The sequence below is a fragment of the Oryzias latipes genome, chromosome 22 (assembly GCF_053564925.1).
Source record: "Oryzias latipes strain Hd-rR chromosome 22, Olatipes_Hd-rR_3.1".
Lineage (NCBI taxonomy): Eukaryota > Metazoa > Chordata > Actinopteri > Beloniformes > Adrianichthyidae > Oryzias > Oryzias latipes.
Window position 1 is genome coordinate 21,006,040 of NC_136258.1, and position 20,391 is coordinate 21,026,430.

The 20,391-nt window shown below is 39.4% G+C and overlaps 1 protein-coding gene and 1 long non-coding RNA gene across 9 annotated transcripts in view; one reads left to right on the forward strand and one right to left on the reverse strand.

The window, feature by feature from the left end:
• rcan3 (regulator of calcineurin 3) overlaps positions 1 to 20,391 on the reverse strand; it is a 51,284-nt gene that overhangs the window by 2,908 nt on the left and 27,985 nt on the right. For both annotated transcript variants that reach the window (XM_004082508.5, XM_011490284.4), the window contains 2 exons: positions 3,037 to 3,210; positions 2,210 to 2,381 (listed from right to left, as the gene is read on the reverse strand). In XM_004082508.5, the coding sequence (XP_004082556.1) occupies positions 2,210 to 2,381; positions 3,037 to 3,210 (346 nt within the window). The remainder of the gene's footprint in view (positions 1 to 2,209; positions 2,382 to 3,036; positions 3,211 to 20,391) is intronic.
• Positions 277 to 19,577, forward strand: LOC144989001 (uncharacterized). Of its 7 annotated transcripts, none has more exons than XR_013653122.1 (7): positions 2,207 to 2,345; positions 2,703 to 2,798; positions 4,914 to 4,983; positions 17,865 to 17,907; positions 18,019 to 18,059; positions 19,294 to 19,394; positions 19,466 to 19,577. It is a non-coding gene; the product is annotated as an uncharacterized LOC144989001 (long non-coding RNA). The 7 variants fall into 7 exon arrangements; XR_013653123.1 differs by having other exon boundaries at positions 19,294 to 19,390; XR_013653124.1 differs by lacking the exons at positions 18,019 to 18,059; positions 19,294 to 19,394; positions 19,466 to 19,577 and adding exons at positions 277 to 420; positions 500 to 612 and having other exon boundaries at positions 2,291 to 2,345; positions 17,865 to 18,001.

Genomic DNA, 20,391 nt, shown 5'->3' on the forward strand with positions numbered 1-20,391 from the left:
AGACTGAGCCATCTGAAATTGAAAACACACACTTGCTAGATTGTATCACAGTTGCCATGGAGATGAGATCAGACATCTGCCAGACAGGAGGAAATTGGTCTGGTAGCCTTTCACTGCGGTGCCAAAGGCAGAGACAGGCAGTGAATGGAGTCCTGCTGTTGCCACGGGGAGCTGACAGAGGGAGTCAGCGCGCCGCGCAGCAGACAGACGCTTATCGGATTTCACATGAAAGGATGAGAGGCAGGGAAACAAAGGCATTTCCTGATGCTTTGGGTTTCTATGGTAACGGCAAAAGTGGCTCTCCGTACTGGACACTGAGTGTGCTGGTGTTTGCGATCATGTGGAAAGTTTCAGAGTTTCTGTGGGAGGGGGGATAATGGTGTTCAGCGGAATACAATCGCAGACTTCCACTCGATCAGCGTGAGTGCGCTCTGAGATGAAGTCAGTGCTGCAAGCTGTTGATTTGACAAACTGTTGCTGCAACCTTATATCTTGTTAGCAAAGCGGAAAGAGGCAGAGCAGACGGCCTGCTGAGGAAAAGACTGCACTGACCTGACACCCGCATGAAGTGAAATTGATCTGCAAAGTGATTTGATCCGTTTGTTTTTGACGGTATTGACTTTAACAAATTGGTTATACTACAATTTAAAGCACAGCACTTTTGACCTATTTTGAGGTTAATGTTAAATTTTAAATCCATTTGCATGATCCCTTAAATATTCTAGAATATTTAGTATGATCTGAGCCATTTTTCCAACTACACCTTTTACTCTAGCTTAAAAAAATGTCCAGGAATTTATTGCATATTTTTACAATAAGATGAAACAAACACACATATTTCATCTCTAATATTTCTCTTTTTGAGTCCAAATCTTAGAGAAAAGCTTGGATAAAAGTTCTTAAAGTGATGGAATAAGTTATGAAACTAGCAAAACATAAAGAGAGCACTTCCATGTTCATAGGGTTATTATAAAAGGAAGTTTGTATTTTCTTGAATTTTGCTCAACCGGATCATGATCCTATTAAAGGTAAACCAACCAGATGAATGCAACTAGAAATCATAAGAAAACAGAATAAGAATAAGAAAAGTACTGAAGAAAGAGACTTAGCCCCAAGGTTTTAATTGAAAACGACATTAAAGAACAGTAATCATTTCTACAGAAGCTGCAAATGGTTACCTTGTTTTTTTTCCCCGTTTTCCCGTGATAGCGACATCCATATTTTTGTCTAATTTTCTTGCATGATGACATCTACTATCTTGTTATCAGGAGTTTTTTCTCCTGATAACATGACCAGCAGATAGCATTTTTCGTTAATACGTGAGCACTGACAATTGGATTTTCACTGGTGATCATTGTATTATCATTATTATTATCATTGTATTGTTATATTGTATATCTGCTTGTAGACACGCCTGCGCAGCTGCAGCCGGGCCAACCCATCTCTTCAACTGACAATGACTGATTCGGACGTTGTTTAAGACCGACAAGCTCAGCACAATCTCTGCCTGAGTTAGACCACAGTTTAAGTAATCAGTTATAAGTTGATCAAATCTGATCGACATTTTCTATTACAAACTGCTTTGTTTTGCTGCGGATTTTGGAAAAATGAAAAAAGCATATTCTCTGTTATCACGACTTAACAAATTCGTTATCTCATGATAATGACATCTACTATCTCCTTATTTTCTCGTGATAGTAGATGTCGCTGTTAGGTGGAAACGGGCAAAAAAATAAAAAAAAAGCTAGTTAAGCCGTTCTTAGCTTCCAAACATTTCACATCAATCCTGATTGCTTTTTCCCCCCTTCTGTATGTGACATTTCCAAAGGCATTATATAACCACTCAGTGAAGACAAATCTAAAAATTCTCCACAGATAGATGTCTACCTTAAACATGACATAATCACGGACTCACAGACTACTGTGATCTGTAAAATATTAATACGTTACGAAAAAATATTAGAAAAGGCCAAAATTAATCTGTTTAGCATAAATAATGTCCACTGCATCCACCTCACAGCAGCCACTTCCTACCTCTCTGTTCCACCCCCTGTGGCGCATGAAATGATTTCCTGTTTGCATCTGGGTCACCGTTTAGTGATGCAAAGCTCAAATGACGTTGCGTTTTTGAAAAAGATTATCACTCTTTTTTTGCTGTTTATAGTAAGTGTTAGGACTTTAAACGTGTCCGAAGAACTAGAGGACTGACCAGGTCCGAGCTTGGCAACAGCACATAGCAGGTCGTAGTTGATGAGGGGTGTGGCGTCTTCACTCTGGCTCCATCCCACAGGCGGCGAGGCAGGAGGAGAGATCAGAAACTGTTTCACGGGTTGTGGAGGGGCCAGGTAAGACTTGTCTATGTCCTCGTCACCATTCTGGATCTGTTGGAGGGGAGATGGAGACTCATAAATGTTAAAGGAGAAAGTGTTTTAAACTCTCAGAGCTAGAAAAATGAACGATTTCAATAATTCTTAATTCAAATGTAGTTTAACTTCATAAAATCTCTTTGTCAACTGCAAATTTAAAATCTTAAACATTTTGTTTGATCACACTTTCCTGCTCAAATGCTGCTCCTCATACACTTGCTGGTATTAAGTGGCATCAATGAATGAATATGTATGAAACTGTCATCTTTCGTCTTAAAATGACTGCTCTTCCTGCAATACATCACTTTGCTTTTCTTCCCTTTCTTCTCTCCACAGGCAAAATGCAGACAGACTGACACATCTGCAATGCAGGAGAAATCCTCAAATGTGTTCCTGCGCTGGAACGTATGACTGATGGCTTCTGACAAGACGGTTTGTGGGCTGAGGAAGCAGTCAGGTGTAACTCAGTGAACCATATAGTGCTTTAAAAATATTATGAAAAGGGACAAATGAAAGAAGTTGAAGGGAGAATTAGTGTCAACTTTTTTCTGACTATTTTTTTGTCCGGGTTTTGCATCTGCAAGCTGTTAAGAAACGAAGCGATAAAGAATGTTAAAATACGAGGGCTTTTCTTCAAAACTCCCCTTTTTACCATTTCACAGAAACTCACTTGAGCAAAGTAGAGTTTGAGCTTCTTGCCGTTGAACTCCGATTCGTGCAACTCGATGCGAGCGCGGGCGGCTGCCTCTGGGGTGCTGAAGTTGATCCGCACTCTTCTGAAGCTTTTGAACATCTGGAAGGTTGTGTGTTCATCATAAATCCTGAACACGGCTTCAAACCTCTCCTGCACACAATGGAAACACAGAAACATACAAGCTCAATGAGACGAGGACATCCATCACTTTACTACACAGAAAAACCATAGAGCTGGTGGAAATACATAAGTAGATTCAGAATTAGAATTGATTTTAACTGGTTATGATAAATCTTTTGAAAAAATTTGTTTATAATTTTTTTTAGGTTTTTATTTTTTTATTTTGAGTAGCTTGCTTCATGTAGTATTATGTAAATATTCTTTTTGCAAACAAACCAAAATGGTTTTCACATGTTGGTTAGCTAAGGTCATTTTGGTAACACTTTATAATAAGAGTCCCTCAATGCATAATTAAGCATTATTTAACTGTTAAGTAATGTGTTAACAGACACTTTTATCCAGTACCTGGCATTACAAAGTGTATTATTTCATGCCTTAGTTAGCAGTTAACTATTGTTTATTATTAAAGCGTACTTAACACATAATGATGCATTACTATAAGTTTCCCTTTGCAGTTGATTATCGTTATGTATGAACCAACAACATTCTGGATACTATAGTTTTATAACCATAACAGTGTCTCAAGTATTCATTTGCTATGGTTGTTTACACCTTAATGCAATTTCCTTAGCTGAAAAAGTAAAATTTAATAATAATAAACACTCAAATCTATTCTAGTTTTTGTTATGCAAATTACATGTTAAATATGTGCACAAGTCGCATTAACATGTATGTGACAAATTATTAGGAACAAATATCTTATTTACATCCTAAAAATAAAAAGTGTATTTTAAATTAAAGCAAAAAAAATCAGGTCTTTCTTGGAGTTTTAAGTTTTGAGTGTTATATTTCAAACTAAAGGCCTCTTTTTCTGCAGCCTTTTGTCACCCTGCTTTCCACCATTTTTTGACCTTAGCCTAATTACTTCTTTTCCCTGAAGCCTCAGTCTTCATCTGTACCCAAACGGCTCATCTGTACACCTCTCAGTCTTCTCCTTGGGCATCCAACCTCAATCAAACAACTCAGCATGACGGCAAAAAGGCAGAGGGCCACCAGGAGAGCTGATTTCTGAGTAATCTGTAGTGCTATTCCTTGTTTCCGTGCCGACCATCTCCCAGCAGGGATGTCAGAAATCACCACAAACCCCAGCATCTTTTTTAAGAAAAGACTGGCGATGGAATTCTGGGGATTGCAAATGGAGCAGACCAGAGTGAAGCTTATTTTTGTTAATGTTGTCCTTTAGAAGTTCCAAAAATTAATTCATTAGTTGTGTGTTTTTAAAAGAAGTTGTCAGCCTTAAAGCACAAATACGACCTTAAAAGGATTTTGGCTTTAAAAAAAAGATGCAAAACTTTCCCAAATAAATATACATTTTTCAAAATACACTGAATTTTAAAAATATTGAAAATACCTACTAATATAAGTAGATTAATAAGGGAATCAAACTCACTAAACTTTATTACCGGTAGTCTAAACAGATTTTTCATTCAAAAGGACAAAATTCAAGTTGGCAGCCAACTTCTCCACATCCTCAGTTGAAGTTTCACAGACATTTTGCTGGAGAGCACAAGATATTGTAAGAAAAATGCAACGCCATTAGAAAAAAGTGACAGAGCCCTCTTCCCAGTATCTGTTTACACATGAGTCAGCATGATTTTATAAAAAAAAAAAAAAAAAAACTCCTGTCACTTGTAATTCCTTTTTTCATAAAATATGTTTCTTATTTACAACAGATGGCAACGGAAGCCTTGCAGCTACTTTCCGCAGAATTTAGAAAGCTCTTATCATCGCTGCCACTTCCAGGTTAGTTCACTCTGTTACTGCACTGAAGGCATTCTGATTCTGGGGAAAAATCAGCACACCGTTCCTACCGATAAGCTGACGCAGCAGCTCTCGCCAAGATGGAAAAGCTACTTACAGACATAGAGGCTGAAAATCAGAATCTGAATCTGAACATTTGCGACAGCTAATTCAATTTATTTGTTTAAGGAAAAATGCTTTCTTGAACAAACAAAAAAAGAAAAAAGCACCATCTTTTATAGATTTCGAAAACAACAGAAAGAATTCCTTGTATAGGAACACAACTGCTACTTTGCAGAAGTTTCCCTTCATCAACTTGTCTGAAAAATGCTAACTGACTAAACCCACTGAAAATCCATCACCTTGCAGTGTTTTCACTGTTCTATCAACCAGGAAAAATACCTTATAAACACATTTTCTTTTCAATCCTATCAGGGTTGTTCTCAGTTTCTCTTGTAAGTGCATCTGTAAATGCCTTTGAGCAGATGGCGAAACTTTAGATCTGACTTTACCCACAGCCTCCATTATACCTTTTTTAGTCAGGTATGTTCTTTAGCATAGTAGGTGCATTTTTACAAAATAAGAAAATGAGATTATGTCTTAAAATTGTGATCATTTTTACTACCTTTATGCATTTTTGAGATGACATGACTATTTTTAAATCACCCTCAAGACCAACAGGAAAAAGAATAATGGAGTTTTACCATAACTCATTAAAAAGTATATTTGTTACACTCGTAAGTAGCAAAAAGAAAAATAGCTATTGAATAAATATTTTGTCTGTTATAGCTGCCCTCAACTTTAATTAACCCAAATACTTTGTTGCATTTTGAAGAATAGGGTGAGAAAAGGTTAAAAAAGAAGTTGGTAGAAGGAGAGCACGAGCATGTCGTACCTTATAAAATATGTAATTCTAAATTAATTAATAGAGAAAAATCCTAATAATGTAATCTGCTTTACAATGCCATAAATATAAAACAGGCAGAATGAGGTTATTTGCATACTTCTGCAGTCAACAAAGAAACAAACAAAATGTAGTAACATGGTTTTGTTTTGTCTGTGTAAACTCATTTATCCAGGTTGTTAAGTAGTTTTGGGTCGTTGAAAGTCCTTTTTTCCATAGCTGGGATTGGGAAGGGGGGACAGCAACTCCTTAGCCTTGTCCGCATTTTTGGGTGAAACCAGTTCACTGGGTTTGAAATCACAGATACAAGATTGTAACGGAGTCCATCCTTTCTATTGAAGGGAGGTTTGTTTTTTGTTTTTAATCATTTACATCTCGCTCTTCTGTGGCTGATACCTACTTCACTGTCCTCAAATGAACAGTTTGTGTCCTTCAGGTGGAGGTATTTCGCAGAATAACTTTGGCGATCCGATGTTGAAAAAGTCTCCTATGCAACAGCTGTTAGGTTTTCTATTAAAAGTTGGACCAAAGTGGTTCCAAGTGTTAAACAGCATGGGTTGCTGAGTAACCAACGAGCCGTAAAAATTAAGGAGCAGAGGCGTTCCCTGTCTGCATACACACAAATAATAAAAGCAATAAACAACTGGTTCCACGCCCAGCCGTGTGTCAGGAGGGGAGGAGTATGCTAATTACTCTATGGCAGTCATGGAGGTGAGGCTCGTGCTCTAACTGGTTGTGATATGTGTGTCCATCTGGATGTGTTGTCCAATCAATGATTTCCGCGTTCTCCTCCCGGCTCCTAAACGTGCGGCGGAACGAGATAATTCTGCTGCTCAGCGGAAAGATACCTAGACTCAACTTGTCCTACAAAAGTCACAACAAGGCCCTTATTTACATCCGAGTTGGCTCAATCAGTGGTGAGTCTCGTGAGGCATTAAATGTACATAAAAGGCATTAAATTTACATAGCATAAATGTATAAACATAAGAAATAGGGGTCCCCACATTTCCCAATGAGGATGGGTACTCCACATTGTTCTGACCAAAGACTCTTTCTGAATGTCTTAGTCCAGAGATGTATGGAACAATAACGTTTCTTCTTTTTAGTTCTTGTTCATTCATGTTATCTGGAATTTGGAAAAGAGCCAGTTAGGATTTCCATGACTTCTGAGGACATGTTGTTCCTCTTTCTTCCTACTTGCAGAGCTTGTGGCCACTTCCTGGACTCTGTGCTGCAGCAGGGTTCTGATCAAACCAAGCCTTTGCTGTAGCAGGTGGTTGGACTTAAATAGCAGGAACTGATCTGTGTGTGGGGGCTTTCTGCACACTGCCACACAGAGATGCATGTCCTCTCTCCTATGATCACGGAACAGTCCGGGAAGATTTCTCCTTAGTATGGGTGAACTTGATGGTTTTGTCAACAGCATGTCATGCTAATATGTCTTATAAAGGCTTCAACTTAGTAGAGTTTGACCTTGACCCAGGTATAGTCCAACCCTAGTGGAACCAGCAAGTCATACCAGTCCAGGTAGCTTCTCTCTATTTCCTCCATCTATAGATTGATCACATAAGGGGAAACTAGAGAGCTAATGGCACAGCCACATCTTTGTTTTGTATTATTCATTGGTAAATAGCTGTAAAATAGCAATTACCCCTGTTGAAATGATGTATGTGATAATTACAGCTGGCAGAGAGACCAATTCTCACTTTGAGCAAATAAATATTTAGTCTAAGCTTGTGGATAAAATCAAAATAAACCTTACCGCCGACTAGCATCTGTTAAAGAAGACTGGTTATTTGGTAGAACGGATTATTTGGTCATTGTTTTATCTGGATGTTCCAAAGAAAACCCACTGGTAAGCTAATATATATATATAAATATAAAAAGAGTCTTTTTCAAGGCACGTTTGTTGAAATATTACTGCTAAATGCCAAAAATCTGAAAATTAGAGATGATTGGACGGTTTTTTCTAAGGGTGAAATCCATAAGGTAAAGGTCCCACTCCAACCATCTTTTGATCTATTTTTAATCTGTTCCCAGTGGTCTTTTAATTATGATTATGCTATTTTCAGCCTGAATCAAAATATTTGTGTCGTTTTCTAGGACATAGTTTCTGATGAACATCAGTAGTTCATTAGAAATTCTCCTCTGAGTTGTGGGCTTACAATTGGCACAGAACAACCCCGCCCCCCCTTTCCCTCCCCGTTGCAGAGCAGAACAGGGAGCTTGTGGCCTGCCCGTTGTATTTTCTAGATCACAAACAATCTTTTTCAAACAGCCTTTTTTTGTCTTCTCCTGATTCACAATCAGAATAAAGAAATACTTAGAAATGCAACGTTAAGCTTTATTTTCTTCATATATGTCTTCCATCATCAGAAAAATGCCACAGGAACATTTTAAAAACAACAAAAACAACTTTTTTCAGGGTGGGTCTTGTCCAGTTTAATGAACATAAAGGAAAAGTTATTATGCATCCAAACTTTTCCGGAATAAATTAAAAACTCCACATTTCATTTTTTTCTTTTCAAAATCTGAATGGCTTTGGAGATGTTACGTAAATGTTGAGCCAATTCAAGAAAACAGGAAGTTTAAAATGTCACTGCAGGAAGCTGGCACATTTCACCAACCTATTGTTTACAGGCCAGCCTTCACGATTGTAGCACAATCATGAGTATGCAGAGAAGGACAACAAAGCACTTGTACTGCCTATCAGCAGAGCACACTTTAAGCCTTTATTCAAACGGTGAATTTTCCATGAGCGTGAGCCAGCTACTATGACTCACATGCCATGGGACGCCATGTAAAAAACTGATAAGCTGTACAGTGGCGCACACACAAACACACTTCCTTTACCTAAAGGGATGTTTTGGCAGCAGCACTGATGTGGGGCAGCCTGCAGATCGGGTTTGGTAACAGCACACTGTGTTTTCTCCTTAACCCTGTTTGCTGATGTTGATACATCCATGAAAAGTGAGAATGTGATCACTAATGAATGTCTTTATATTATACCCAGTGTCAGTTCACTCTCTTTACTTGCTTTTGGGAAACAAGACGCATTTGAGATGTGGAAATCTAGCTTATTTTTGTTTTACTATGCTGTATTTTTGTGAGCTGCAGGTACTAACATGCATCAAACACACAATCAACCCCCAAAAGCCTGATTAATAACACCATCTACTTGCAAACAGACACGATAAAAGAACAAATCTTGTTTGAACAATTACAGGATTGTTTTTTTTTTTTTTAAATAATGCAGCTTTCAATGTTTCCACAAATTACGTATTTTAGGAATCAGTCTGGAAAATACAACAACATGAAGGACAACATCATACCAAAATGATGATTCTGTACTTAGCAACGTCTGGTTTTGCTAACAGTTTTGAATTTCAGGTAATAAGAGAGGTGTTGGGTGTTAAGGCAGGCGGAAGTAGGTGAGAAGTAACAGCTCTCAAGTAGCAAACAACTGGGCTTAACTGAAGCTGCAAGTCTGGTCATTACAGCAACGCCTTTCTCCATGTCACCTTTACATAACAGTCAAGGTGGAGCTCTGCAAGCTGGACTCCCTTCTATAGCAACTGCAAAAATACAAAGTCGACTGAGCAATGAGCAGCTGTTCTGAAGAATGCACCTAAAATGTATCAAGATTATTGTCATAACTGTCGCCTGTTTGGACTTTTCTTTTTTTTTCCTGATTAATAAATGGGTTTTTATCTTTTTCAAAATTATGTAACAACGACATCATATCAGCTAAAAATGAAATATTTGATTTTCAATAAAAACTTCCCAAAAAAACAAAATGAACTCCTACATGTCACCAATTCGCAACGTAGCATTTAATCCACTTATATTAGCATCCCCTTGAATTGAAAAAACACCGAAGAATATTTTTGATGTAATTGGAAATAATTTTAGTTTGGCCTAAATGTGTGTGCAATTTTTTTAGATTTCAACAAGAGAAATGTAATTCTTGTCCAAAGTTTTTATTTTTAGCTTCTGAATGTTTGGAAAAAATACAGTTTAACTCATTCATTCATCCAACAATTATTTTAACTTTGTCCACGAGGCTTTTTAATGAACTTTCCAAATGTCTGTAGAGATTCTCAGTCATACAAGTCATGTTATCATAGTTCAATCAAGTTTACCGTCAGTTCAGCACCACAGAAGCTACTCGGATAAGCAGAAAAACGACCTTTAGAATCCATGTCCTATGAAGAACAGAATCCTGTGTCCAGCAAAAGTTCTTCAGGGGTCATGAAAGTATATGTTTTCTTTTATTATTATTCATTTTTGTCCATCCATCCATCATCCATCCATCCTTCCATCCATCCATCCATCCATCCATCCATCCATCCATGGAACCAGTTTTGTCCCTTTCGGGGTCACGAGGCTGCTGGAGCCTAACCCGACCACTTGTGGGCAAAGGCAGGGTACACCTTGGACAGGTCCCCAGTCTGTTGTAGGGCCACAATCGCACACCCATACACGTTTGCATTCACACTTAAAGTATTTTTGTGTTGATGGAGGACACATATAAAAAACTAAAACATTAAATTGCATTTCTGAGTATTTTTCTATTGACATATCGCTGTTGTTAGAAATGCAGTTAAAAAAAAGCTTGTAATTGTTACAGACAAACTACAGTCGACAGGATATAAGCTCCCTGCTACATTCTATTATCCATCCACCCATTTCCTTTAGCTCATCCGGGACTGGGTCGCGGTGGCAGCAGTCTAAGCAAAGAGGCCCAGACTTCCCTCACCCCGGCCACTTCCTCTAGCTCCTTTTGGGGGACCCTGAGGCGTTCCCAGGCTAGCCGAGAGACATAGTCTCTCCAGCGTGTCCTGGGTCTTCCCCGGGGGCCTCTTCCCAGTGGGACATGCCCAGAACACAGACCCAGAGCTCATGACCATAAGTGAGCATTGGAACAAAGATCACAGACAAATCGATTCATTAAAGTCTTTGGTTTCCTTGTCTGAGCTGGCATCTAGCTCAAAACTGTACAGCAGGATAGCTTTTGTTACCAGGGTAATGTTAGGTTGGGGGTTGTGAGGGGCTGTAAGCGAGCAGGAGAGAGTATAAACAAAGGAATGATGGGAAGTGTTCAGGCTTCCTCCGTGCCACCTGTCCTGCCCACAACTCAGAGGTAAATTTGTAACGAACTCCTGTCACTTTGCATAAACCAGTGTTTTTCAACCTTTTCTGAGCCACGGCACACTTTAACCTTAAAAAAAATCCCGCGGCACACCAGCATCCAAAAATTAAAAAAAAAGAAGGAGAAACTCAGTCTGTATTGATCTACAGCCCCTCCACAATCTCACATGCATTTTTGAGATAATTGTTGCAGAAAAAGCTGGAAACTGCAGCTGTTTTTTCTAAAAGATTCAATAAAAGTTAAGTTAGAAGATTTAAAAATAGTTTGATGTGTGTTCGTTGGTTTCAAGACGTTTAACGACAGATCTCCTTGTGCGCTGTCTCTCTCACAACCCAATGCATCATGGGAGATGTAGTGCATAAAACGGCCGGAGATCGGTTTTCGGAGCTTCATTGTTTTGTTCACTTGTTCCACGGTCTGATACCGGATTCTGTGGAAAGCTACACCGCTAAAGACAAGCTTTAGCTGGTATTTTTGTTAGAACTGAGCGACTTTACGAGCTAAATCGGGACAAGGAAGTGAAGACTTTAACCACTTCTGATTGGTCAGACTGATGACATGTGATTAAGCCCCTCAAGAATGATTGGTGGAGACAGTCAAAGGGACGGGACTTTTCCAAAATACAGCCGACGGTGCAGCTGAATCGCGGTACGGTCATTCTTATCAAAATGTCTTTAATAAAATAAAATAAACGCAAAGAAAAAGTATTTTACAATCTTTTATATTCCTAACTACTCGGTGTTTTATCAGGGCCTGTTTGGATGAACACAGAGCTGAAATCCTGGAGATGGGAAATGTTTTTAGATCAGTTAATGAGGGCAATTTTCCACAGCACACTTGACCATCTCCCACGGCACACTAGTGTGCCGCGGCACACTGGTTGAAAAACACTGGCATAAACTATGTCTTAGAAAATGACACAGGTCTTTGGATTTAGGCTAAAAACAGCATGATCATAATTAAAAGACCACTGGGAACACACATTACACAATGATTAGAGTGGGATTTTAAAAACCTCCTGTCTTGTCCAGTTGCTTTATAGCTCAACCAACAGAGGTGATAGAAAAATGATGCATAAAGAATAAAGAAGAAAAGAGGAAAAAGTCATGGCCCTCAGTTGCTCCCAACATCGTCTAACGAATATTTGGAACAAACACTGAAGTGAAAATAATAGAGAAAAAGCAGACGATGTCAAAATTAAAAACCCTAAAGAGAAAGCAAGCACAGCGCCAGCAAGCAGTTGTCACACACACAATCATCTGTCGGTTTAGGGCATGAGATTTATGAGACGATGTCAGTGCAGTTTCCGTCTGGGCTGAATTTAGAAGGCGGAACAATAACCTGCATTGATTGACAGAACAGCGCTAAAGGGAATGAAGGAGGAGGGGGGGGGGGTGACTATGCTGAAGAATGAAGCACTTTATAGAATGTATCTGCTTTACACCTTTTCCGAGTAATTAATTCAGCTAGGTATGGGAATTACGTGTTACTTGGAAACAGATAACAGTGATTTCAGTGCTTCCTTATCTTATGTAAGGGCAGGATTATGTTTCATTGATGGTCAGGGTTCAGTGACAGTGAGCAGATCTGCCAGCTCATCCTGATCTGTAGGCCAGAAAACAAAAGAAAAGTTTCTGCAGCTCAATCCCGGAGAGTTTTTACTACAAACAACATAAAAAAATAAGAAAACCAGGCAGTCAGTGTAGATCATCGGCCCGTTAAGTCCCCCTCTTTTCATCTTTTGCTCTATTTTAAAAGCGTTTCCAGTGGCCTTTTAACTATAATTATGCCATTTTTAGGCTAAATCAAAGAACCTTTTATTTTTTAGGATGTAGTTTTGCAGACATTCATAGATATAACCGAATGCATCAAAATGAAGCGGAGGAGGGAACTTGTGGCTTGCTGTAGTAGCTTTGGCGTCACACCTACAAGCTTTTCCTCTCCTGATTCACAAAGATTTAAATAAAGAAACACTCGGAAATGCTATATTAAAAGTATTATTCTTTTTACGTGTCCGTCATTCTGAGAAACAACAAGAACGTGTTCAAAATACTAAAAACACTATTTTAATTGGAGTTGATCTTTTAAAGGTTTATCAACTTTGATCTGTTGTGGGGTTTTTTTAAAATAAGTTTTACCCTTTTTAATAGAAACATGTAAAAATCTGTGCTTTGATTAAAAGTCTTATTGTGCTGCAGTCCAAAAGCTGTCTAAGGTAAACACACAGAAAAGGTCTTAATTGTAATTTCAAAGTAAAATTTGTTTTGGTTAATATAAAAAAAAAAAATTGAATTCGTCCTGGGAGAGGATCCCTCCTTCACCTGGACATCCCTAAGGGGTCTGATGTCCAGGGTCTGTCTAGTTTAGTTTAGCAATTAGCCATTGTTCATATTTCATGACTGATTAGGGTTTTTTTTTGTACAAGTATTAGTGTGAAGTCCCTTGAGACTACTGATATTGAGCTATAAAAATAAAATTAAAGTGAATTTAATTAAATAAAAAATAGCTTATAAAGACACCAGAAAGGCAAACAACTGTAGAGTTAAAGACACGATTCTTATGTGTGTGTGTGTGTGTGTATATATATATATATATATATATATATATATATAGGCTGAAATGAGGGGGAACCAAAGTGTCTACGACTTGATTCAAACCTGGTTTTTTGGGGTCACGGTTTTGTTTTGGTTTAATATACGATTTGTGTTTTACAAAACAACAACAAAATTTGCAAATAAGCAAGTAGCATGAAAAAAAATTCATGCAGTTGGCTCATACCAAGCCCGGTGTAATGCAATAAATGGTAAAATGTGTATCGCTTTCAACCTTCCTTGAAGGCCCAAGGCGCTGTACATTCACAGTCCCATTCAGACACTACGCCAGTTACTGCTCCACTTAGACACATGGGCGGGCAAGGCGGGATTCAAACATGCCATCAACCGATAAGAAGGTGACTGCCCTACCACAGCATCACGGCCACCCCTGGTAAATTCTTCTCAGATGTAGCACAACATGTGTTTAACACTTAAACATACTGGTAAAGATGCAATTATGCAATTTTCCCCATGATTCAGTTCTATGGTGTAACATACGGTTCAGGTGTCAAACTGAACTTTGTGGCATCCCTAACAGTGGCACAACGGTGGTTCATAACTGTAATCTTCAGCTGAATTTCATGTTGCACTACGCTGTGTGTTTTGCTGCTGTGGAAGAAATGTGGAAGAGGGATTATGTGGGATGCAGAGACCTGTTTTCTTTGTGAAATGACTCGGCTTTTCTTTTGGACACGTGTACAGCTGCAGCACAGCTTGATCCAGACGGTTGTGCCTGAACTGGAACTGGGTGAAAACCAACAAACTAGGCCACGGGGCCTCAGGGTCACTCGGGGGCAGAGCTGCACTAAAAAGAGACTGGTGATGGAATAATTAGGAAATGTTATCCCCAAACTATGTGAACCATTGTGTTGTGTTTTTATTATCATGTTGTCTAAAGTGCCAGATACCTAAACTGACGGTAAATTAGAGAGGTGGGATAGCTAAAGCTCAATTCTCCAAATGTATTAATTTGTTTCTATTTTTGTTTTATGAAAAAATCCTACTTTCTATCCCAGTTATTTCAGACTGCAGTCATAGATGATGTGGAGATTGCTAGATAAATCAAAGTCCCCACGTGATCCATTAGGTAAATGAAAACAGACAAAATGTACAAAGCAAACATGATATTATTTTTAAGCAACGTATTCCATTACCCTTAACCCTTGTGCTATCCTTGGCACTTTAACGTTGGGAGTTGGGTCATCTAGACCCACTAGACAGTGCGCTGAACCTTTTTTCTTCAAAGATTTGTGATCTTCACTGGGATCCACCTTTGTCATGGTAGGTATAACACGTCAATGTAAGGATAGGGTCATCTGGACCCCATAGGATAGCACAAGGGTTAAATAAAATAAATAAAGTAGAAGCTGATGCTTTTAGTCACGCCACTAATGTCAAGAATTCTCTCAAAAAACTTTTTTGGGCAGATTGTTATGTAAGTACTAACAAATTATTGGTTTGTTTCAGCAGCAGCTGGCTGTTAAATGTATGCAATTCTGAAAGGTAATTGTGACATAGAGGTTGTGACTTTGACCAGCCTGTAAACAGATGTAAATGCAAACGTCTTCTTTGTTTTTGCTAACGCCCGTCCCTCTGTTCCCACAAGCATTGCATTCGTGACAGGCATTGTCTGCGTGTTTGTCACTTACTGCAGCTTTGTGGAGGTGGAGTGTGGGTGTAACTTGCAGCCTTATAGAGAAATCATTTTTCTACCAAAACTGAATAATAAAAAAAAAACCTGGTGTCTACATAATTTGTTGTTTTTCTTTGATAACCCTGCAGCTCAGGGTTTGGCGCTCGTTCCTCCACAAGCTGATTGGAAGCTCTTCAGTAGAAATCCACACATTGATTTCCTAAAAGTGAAACATGGAGCCTTAAGAAATTTCATAGTTCCCTCTGGTCCCCTGTAATTACCACTGTCACCTGGTGGGGGTGCAGTGTTCTGGGCACACCCTCTTGGATCGGCCGGGCTACTGCGCAGTCTGCCACTGGCTATGGGGTGTGGGTTACCGGGCCTCCTGCCTTTGCTGGAGCATTTAATGTGATCTCTAAGGGGCACAAATTCGTTCAACCCACCTGCTTGTTCACCTTTGCACAAATATGGGCATGGGCACTGTTTTTACACCCCTGTCTGTGTACCTGCATGTGTGCTTAGCTTAATTTCAGTCGGTGCGCCCTGTCAGATAAGTCATTACTGTCTGAACATTCGTAAAACCTGTAAATAGTTGTGTGCGTAACATTTGTTGGTGTGTATTGATGTGTGAATGTGAGAACTAAGTCATGCTATTTACTTATGACACTCTTATGTTTTGACTATTATCGCCTGCTTCCCTCCCTCTATATCCCCCATATCTAACATCCCACCCTCTCTCTCTCTCTCCCTCTCTTTTCTTTTTTCCATCCGATCCAACAAAGAATGCATTTAATATAATTATTATAAATAAAGCTTAGCCTCAAATACAAAAGGGGTTTATACAAATAAACACTTTGTTTGTCTGAAGATCCATAAACCCCTATAGTAACAGTAAAATCTGTCCAACAAAACAGGCTTTCAGCTCTTATCTGCTTGCTCAGCTGTTGTGGAAAGTTAGAAAAAAAAAAAGAAATATAACATTTAAAGGACTATTTGCCCTGGAAAGTTACAGCATCCTCCTAAATGTCTTTGATTGTCTGTGTCTCCATGGCAACAACAAAAAAGCTGTGCCAGTCTGTTAATTGGCTTAAAAGGTATTTATAAAACTAATTTGTAAAAAGATTTTTAAAAAATAGAAGGAAAATGGAACCAACTGAGAATCAGATTATTTGTTAAAAAAAGGGGACCCCTGCCCCTAAACATATCAAGGTATCAATATTAGTGTAACAGCAAATGTTACTGCAAAATGAAACAAGAAAAACATCCGGTGATTATCAGCTTTGTTTGCTACTTCGAGATTGAATGAGCAGCAAACAGGGCTGTGAATGGTGCCAGTGTTGTTAGGGTGCAATCAATACCTGAAGTGAACGCTGCATTGAAGCACTCCAACCCTTTACTGCCACTCCTTTAGGGGACGGCGAGTCCACCGCAAGGTTAAAATCAGTTTACGTCATGTGGGAACACATTAATTCTATTAGCACCAATCTGTTAATTACGATATAATAATTAAGCTTTCAGCATGCATGCACACTTTAAACAAACACTCTTATGCTGCTCTACACAGACTCCCACGCAGACACAAATCTGCGCACTCTAGAGGCAACAGCAATCCAAAGAGTTGCGCAAGACTATGCGTTTATGATGCTACATCAGCAGCTTTTAAATGAAAACTGCAGCCTTTGCTGCATTTAACCTTTATTCTGGTCTTTCTGTTAGCAACATGACTGAGTATTAGAAAGGCAAAGAGGAGGAAAGCTGTCAGATGCATGCTGGGAATCTGTGCTGAAAGGGTTTTTCAAAACAAACTCATTAAATAACTAACAAGGTGCTTTTAAACTACTGCACCACTCGAGAAGCTAAATGTTCAGGCAGCTTAAAGAAACAAATCTCTTCTCCATACTATCTTTAAGACGGTCCAGGAAAGGGAACTTCCCTCTCCACAAATGCATCCTGGGATTTCACAGAATATTTGTCACTGGAATATTTCTGTCATTTATAAAAAGTTGACATTAAACTGTAGTTAAAATTATTTTGCTTTTTTAGAAAAATCCTCCTATGTTTGATGAAGCTAAACATGATTGCGGTAAAGCGTGCATGAATTCAGCCTATTATTGCTATCTGTTCTGTTATTATTGTTATCATTATGTTATGATCTGTTATGATTCTACCTATTAAGATGAAATGTCCGTTCTGTATTCCTTTAAATACATTTCTCACAAAGGTGTGACTTATAGATGTTTTTTTTCCTCTTTATAATGAATTTTTTGGCTGCTATGACCTCTAATCTGGAGTTATTTACAGACCAGAGAATATGGTAAATAACAACCATATATTTGAATAATTATAGAAAATGGGGATCAAAAAATGTTTTTTTTCCTTCAAAGTTTTATGGGTATACAAACATTAGGTTTGTTTTTTGCTTGTAACATGACTCTGTAAGCCAACAGGCTGGTGCTACAGTTGTCTTTTCTCCAGTCAAAGTCATCCATTTAAATGTCCAATTAAAGGTTTTGCTATTGTGTAATGTTGTTTGCCCCTTTCTCTGTCTAGCTGAGTGAAAATATGTCTTTACGGTTCACTAAAAAGTCTTTTCTTTTGCAGTTATCACCTCATCGTTGCGTCTATATGTCCTGGTCGCCACATGGTAACCAGATTCCCCCACCTGGGAGGTTGTCCTTTGTTCTACGTCACCATAGCGGACACAGCTCCAACCTTTACCTGACACCTGAGCCCAGGCGCTGCTCTTGTGTTTCAGGTCAATATGAACCTCCCATCTCCAGCTGCCTGGTGGACAAAGTGAGGGCAGCAGACACACCTGAGCCCCAACACTCAGATCCTGAATCGTTGAACCCTGCCAGGATGCGGATCCGGTTTCCAAGCAGCCCCAAACATGATACCATCACTGTCTAAATGCATTTCATCTGTCCCATGCTGCTCCTTCTGCTGCCAACCAACAGCTGGTCAGAACATGTCGCACCTGTCTGAGAATGTTATCAAAATTCAGGTGGAGTACGGAGTCTATGCTGAGAGCGGAAAATGTTCACTTTGTTCAAAATTTGTTGCAGAGTGAGAATAGAATGACTTAAGGGGGGAGCCAGTCAACCAATCAGCAGCAGTTTGCTGATTTGAGCTCATTCTGAAACTATTATTTGCTGCCTTCATCTCTATGTGGTTTCAGAGGAAAAAAGGCCCCTCTTTGATCAACCTTTAATCCAAACCCGACACATTTGACATTAGAAACTCTAATGGGCTATAATTCCACTAAAGTAGCGTTTTGCTGCTTATTTGCGGCTTTAGAGGCTCCAAACGAGCTTCTGTCGTTTCTGACACAAGTATTGTTTGACGTCAGCAAAACTACCTCAGCAAAACTACCTCAGTTTTGCTAAAAGCAAACAGCCGATTAGTCATCAGTTTTCTCATTTTTCCCCACAACCAGCATAATTGCTGTGAGGAGAAGGCCTGAGAACAGACACACGAGTGATGGGTAAACAGTTAGACGGAGCGCAGGACAGATGGAAAGTGAGCCAGACAGATGGAAACATCTAACAGCGTCCTCCGAACTGTGCGTTTGCTGACAGAGATGTCTGCTGACTCAGTGCTGTGGCTAAAATGATCGCCTGTGGAGCGCGGCTGTATCAGTGTTACTACAGTCGTGTGATGTTTGTGGAGGCAGCAGTTAAAAATGGCTTTCCTTTGTTGCTTGCAGCCTTGGCTGCATGGGTTTAGGGCTGTTGTGACGTTCAAATCAAGTTTTTGAAAAGAAATTGATTTCTTAACATGACAGATGGAAGACATGCATTTAAATGTAGAAAGAGGAGGCTAAGCCATTTATTTAAAAGGTTTAAATGAAAATGCACGCTTCCAAACTGCAGGCAGATAAATAAAGAGGCTCGGATGTGAATGTCAGAAACAAATTGAGCGCGTTGGTAACTACACAAATGACATCATTGTCCAAGTTCTTAAGCCAACATGCAATGACCTTCACCGCATGTCCTTTGCAATCATCTGCTGATGCTGGTTGCTTTTTCAGGTAATGATAGTGATGTGACGAAGATGCTCACAGTTAACCAGCAGATCTGCACTCACTGACTCAAGCCACAACAGCAGCCACGACGTGTCTCCAAAATGCAAGTAAGCACTTAGAAATAAGAGCCTGCTCAGCCACAGGCCATTATGGTAACAACTACCTGTCCTGTGCACAGGCTCAGCGTCTGGCACATTAATGACATAACCAGCAGGGACTGAAGCAAGGAGTGAGCCATTTCAACATTGTCCAAACACAAAGCATCTCAAATTAAAGTCCTATCAATCCTTTCTATTTGCATTTAGATACCACCGTCTGCTTCTTTGATAGATGTTTACCTCACAACAATCCACAAATGTACTGCTGTTCAGCCTTTGTACAAAAAATACAAGAGTGATTACTGCCTCTCATCTTCAGACGAAGACATATTTATACAATCACAAGCCTCTGACCGACTCTGATCATGTTAAGTGACAATAAAGAAGAGCAAGCTGACAGGGAGGTGAGCTCAATCAGAGGCCGCTGCACACGTGCTCTGCTTTAATCTATCGGTCAGCCTTAATATGGCTCCGTATGTGCCAAGGATCAGAGCTGTTCTTTGTGCCATTCCAAAACCTGTTCAATTTTTATGCTGAGAAGAAATGTTTCACAGAAAACTTTACTGACATCTGATCTTCCATTGTTCTGGTTTTAACCTTCCCAAGACATTTCAACCGAACATCTTTGGGGTGACGTATGACAGACACACAAAAGCTCATCTCGTGTGTTTTCAATTAGGAGAAGGAGACTTATCAGGCTCACAGCATAACCTAATTAAATGAAATCTCCATGGATTAGTGAGAAAACAACTGCAAGGCAACACTTTGGTTCCACCTCAAACTTGGCTGATCTGCAACGGTTGGAAACTGTTGAGCAGCTGCCCGGCTCACCGGGGGAATGCAGGCCACAAGCTCAGACAGGGGTCAGCATGTACCACGCGTTGTGTTCTCCTGTGTTCACGATATAACAAGCACAATACGTCATCTCAAAAACTCAGAGCAAACATAAAGGATTAGTGGGAAACATGCTGAACAGGGGAACGAGAAAGCAAAGCGCCTGCAATTT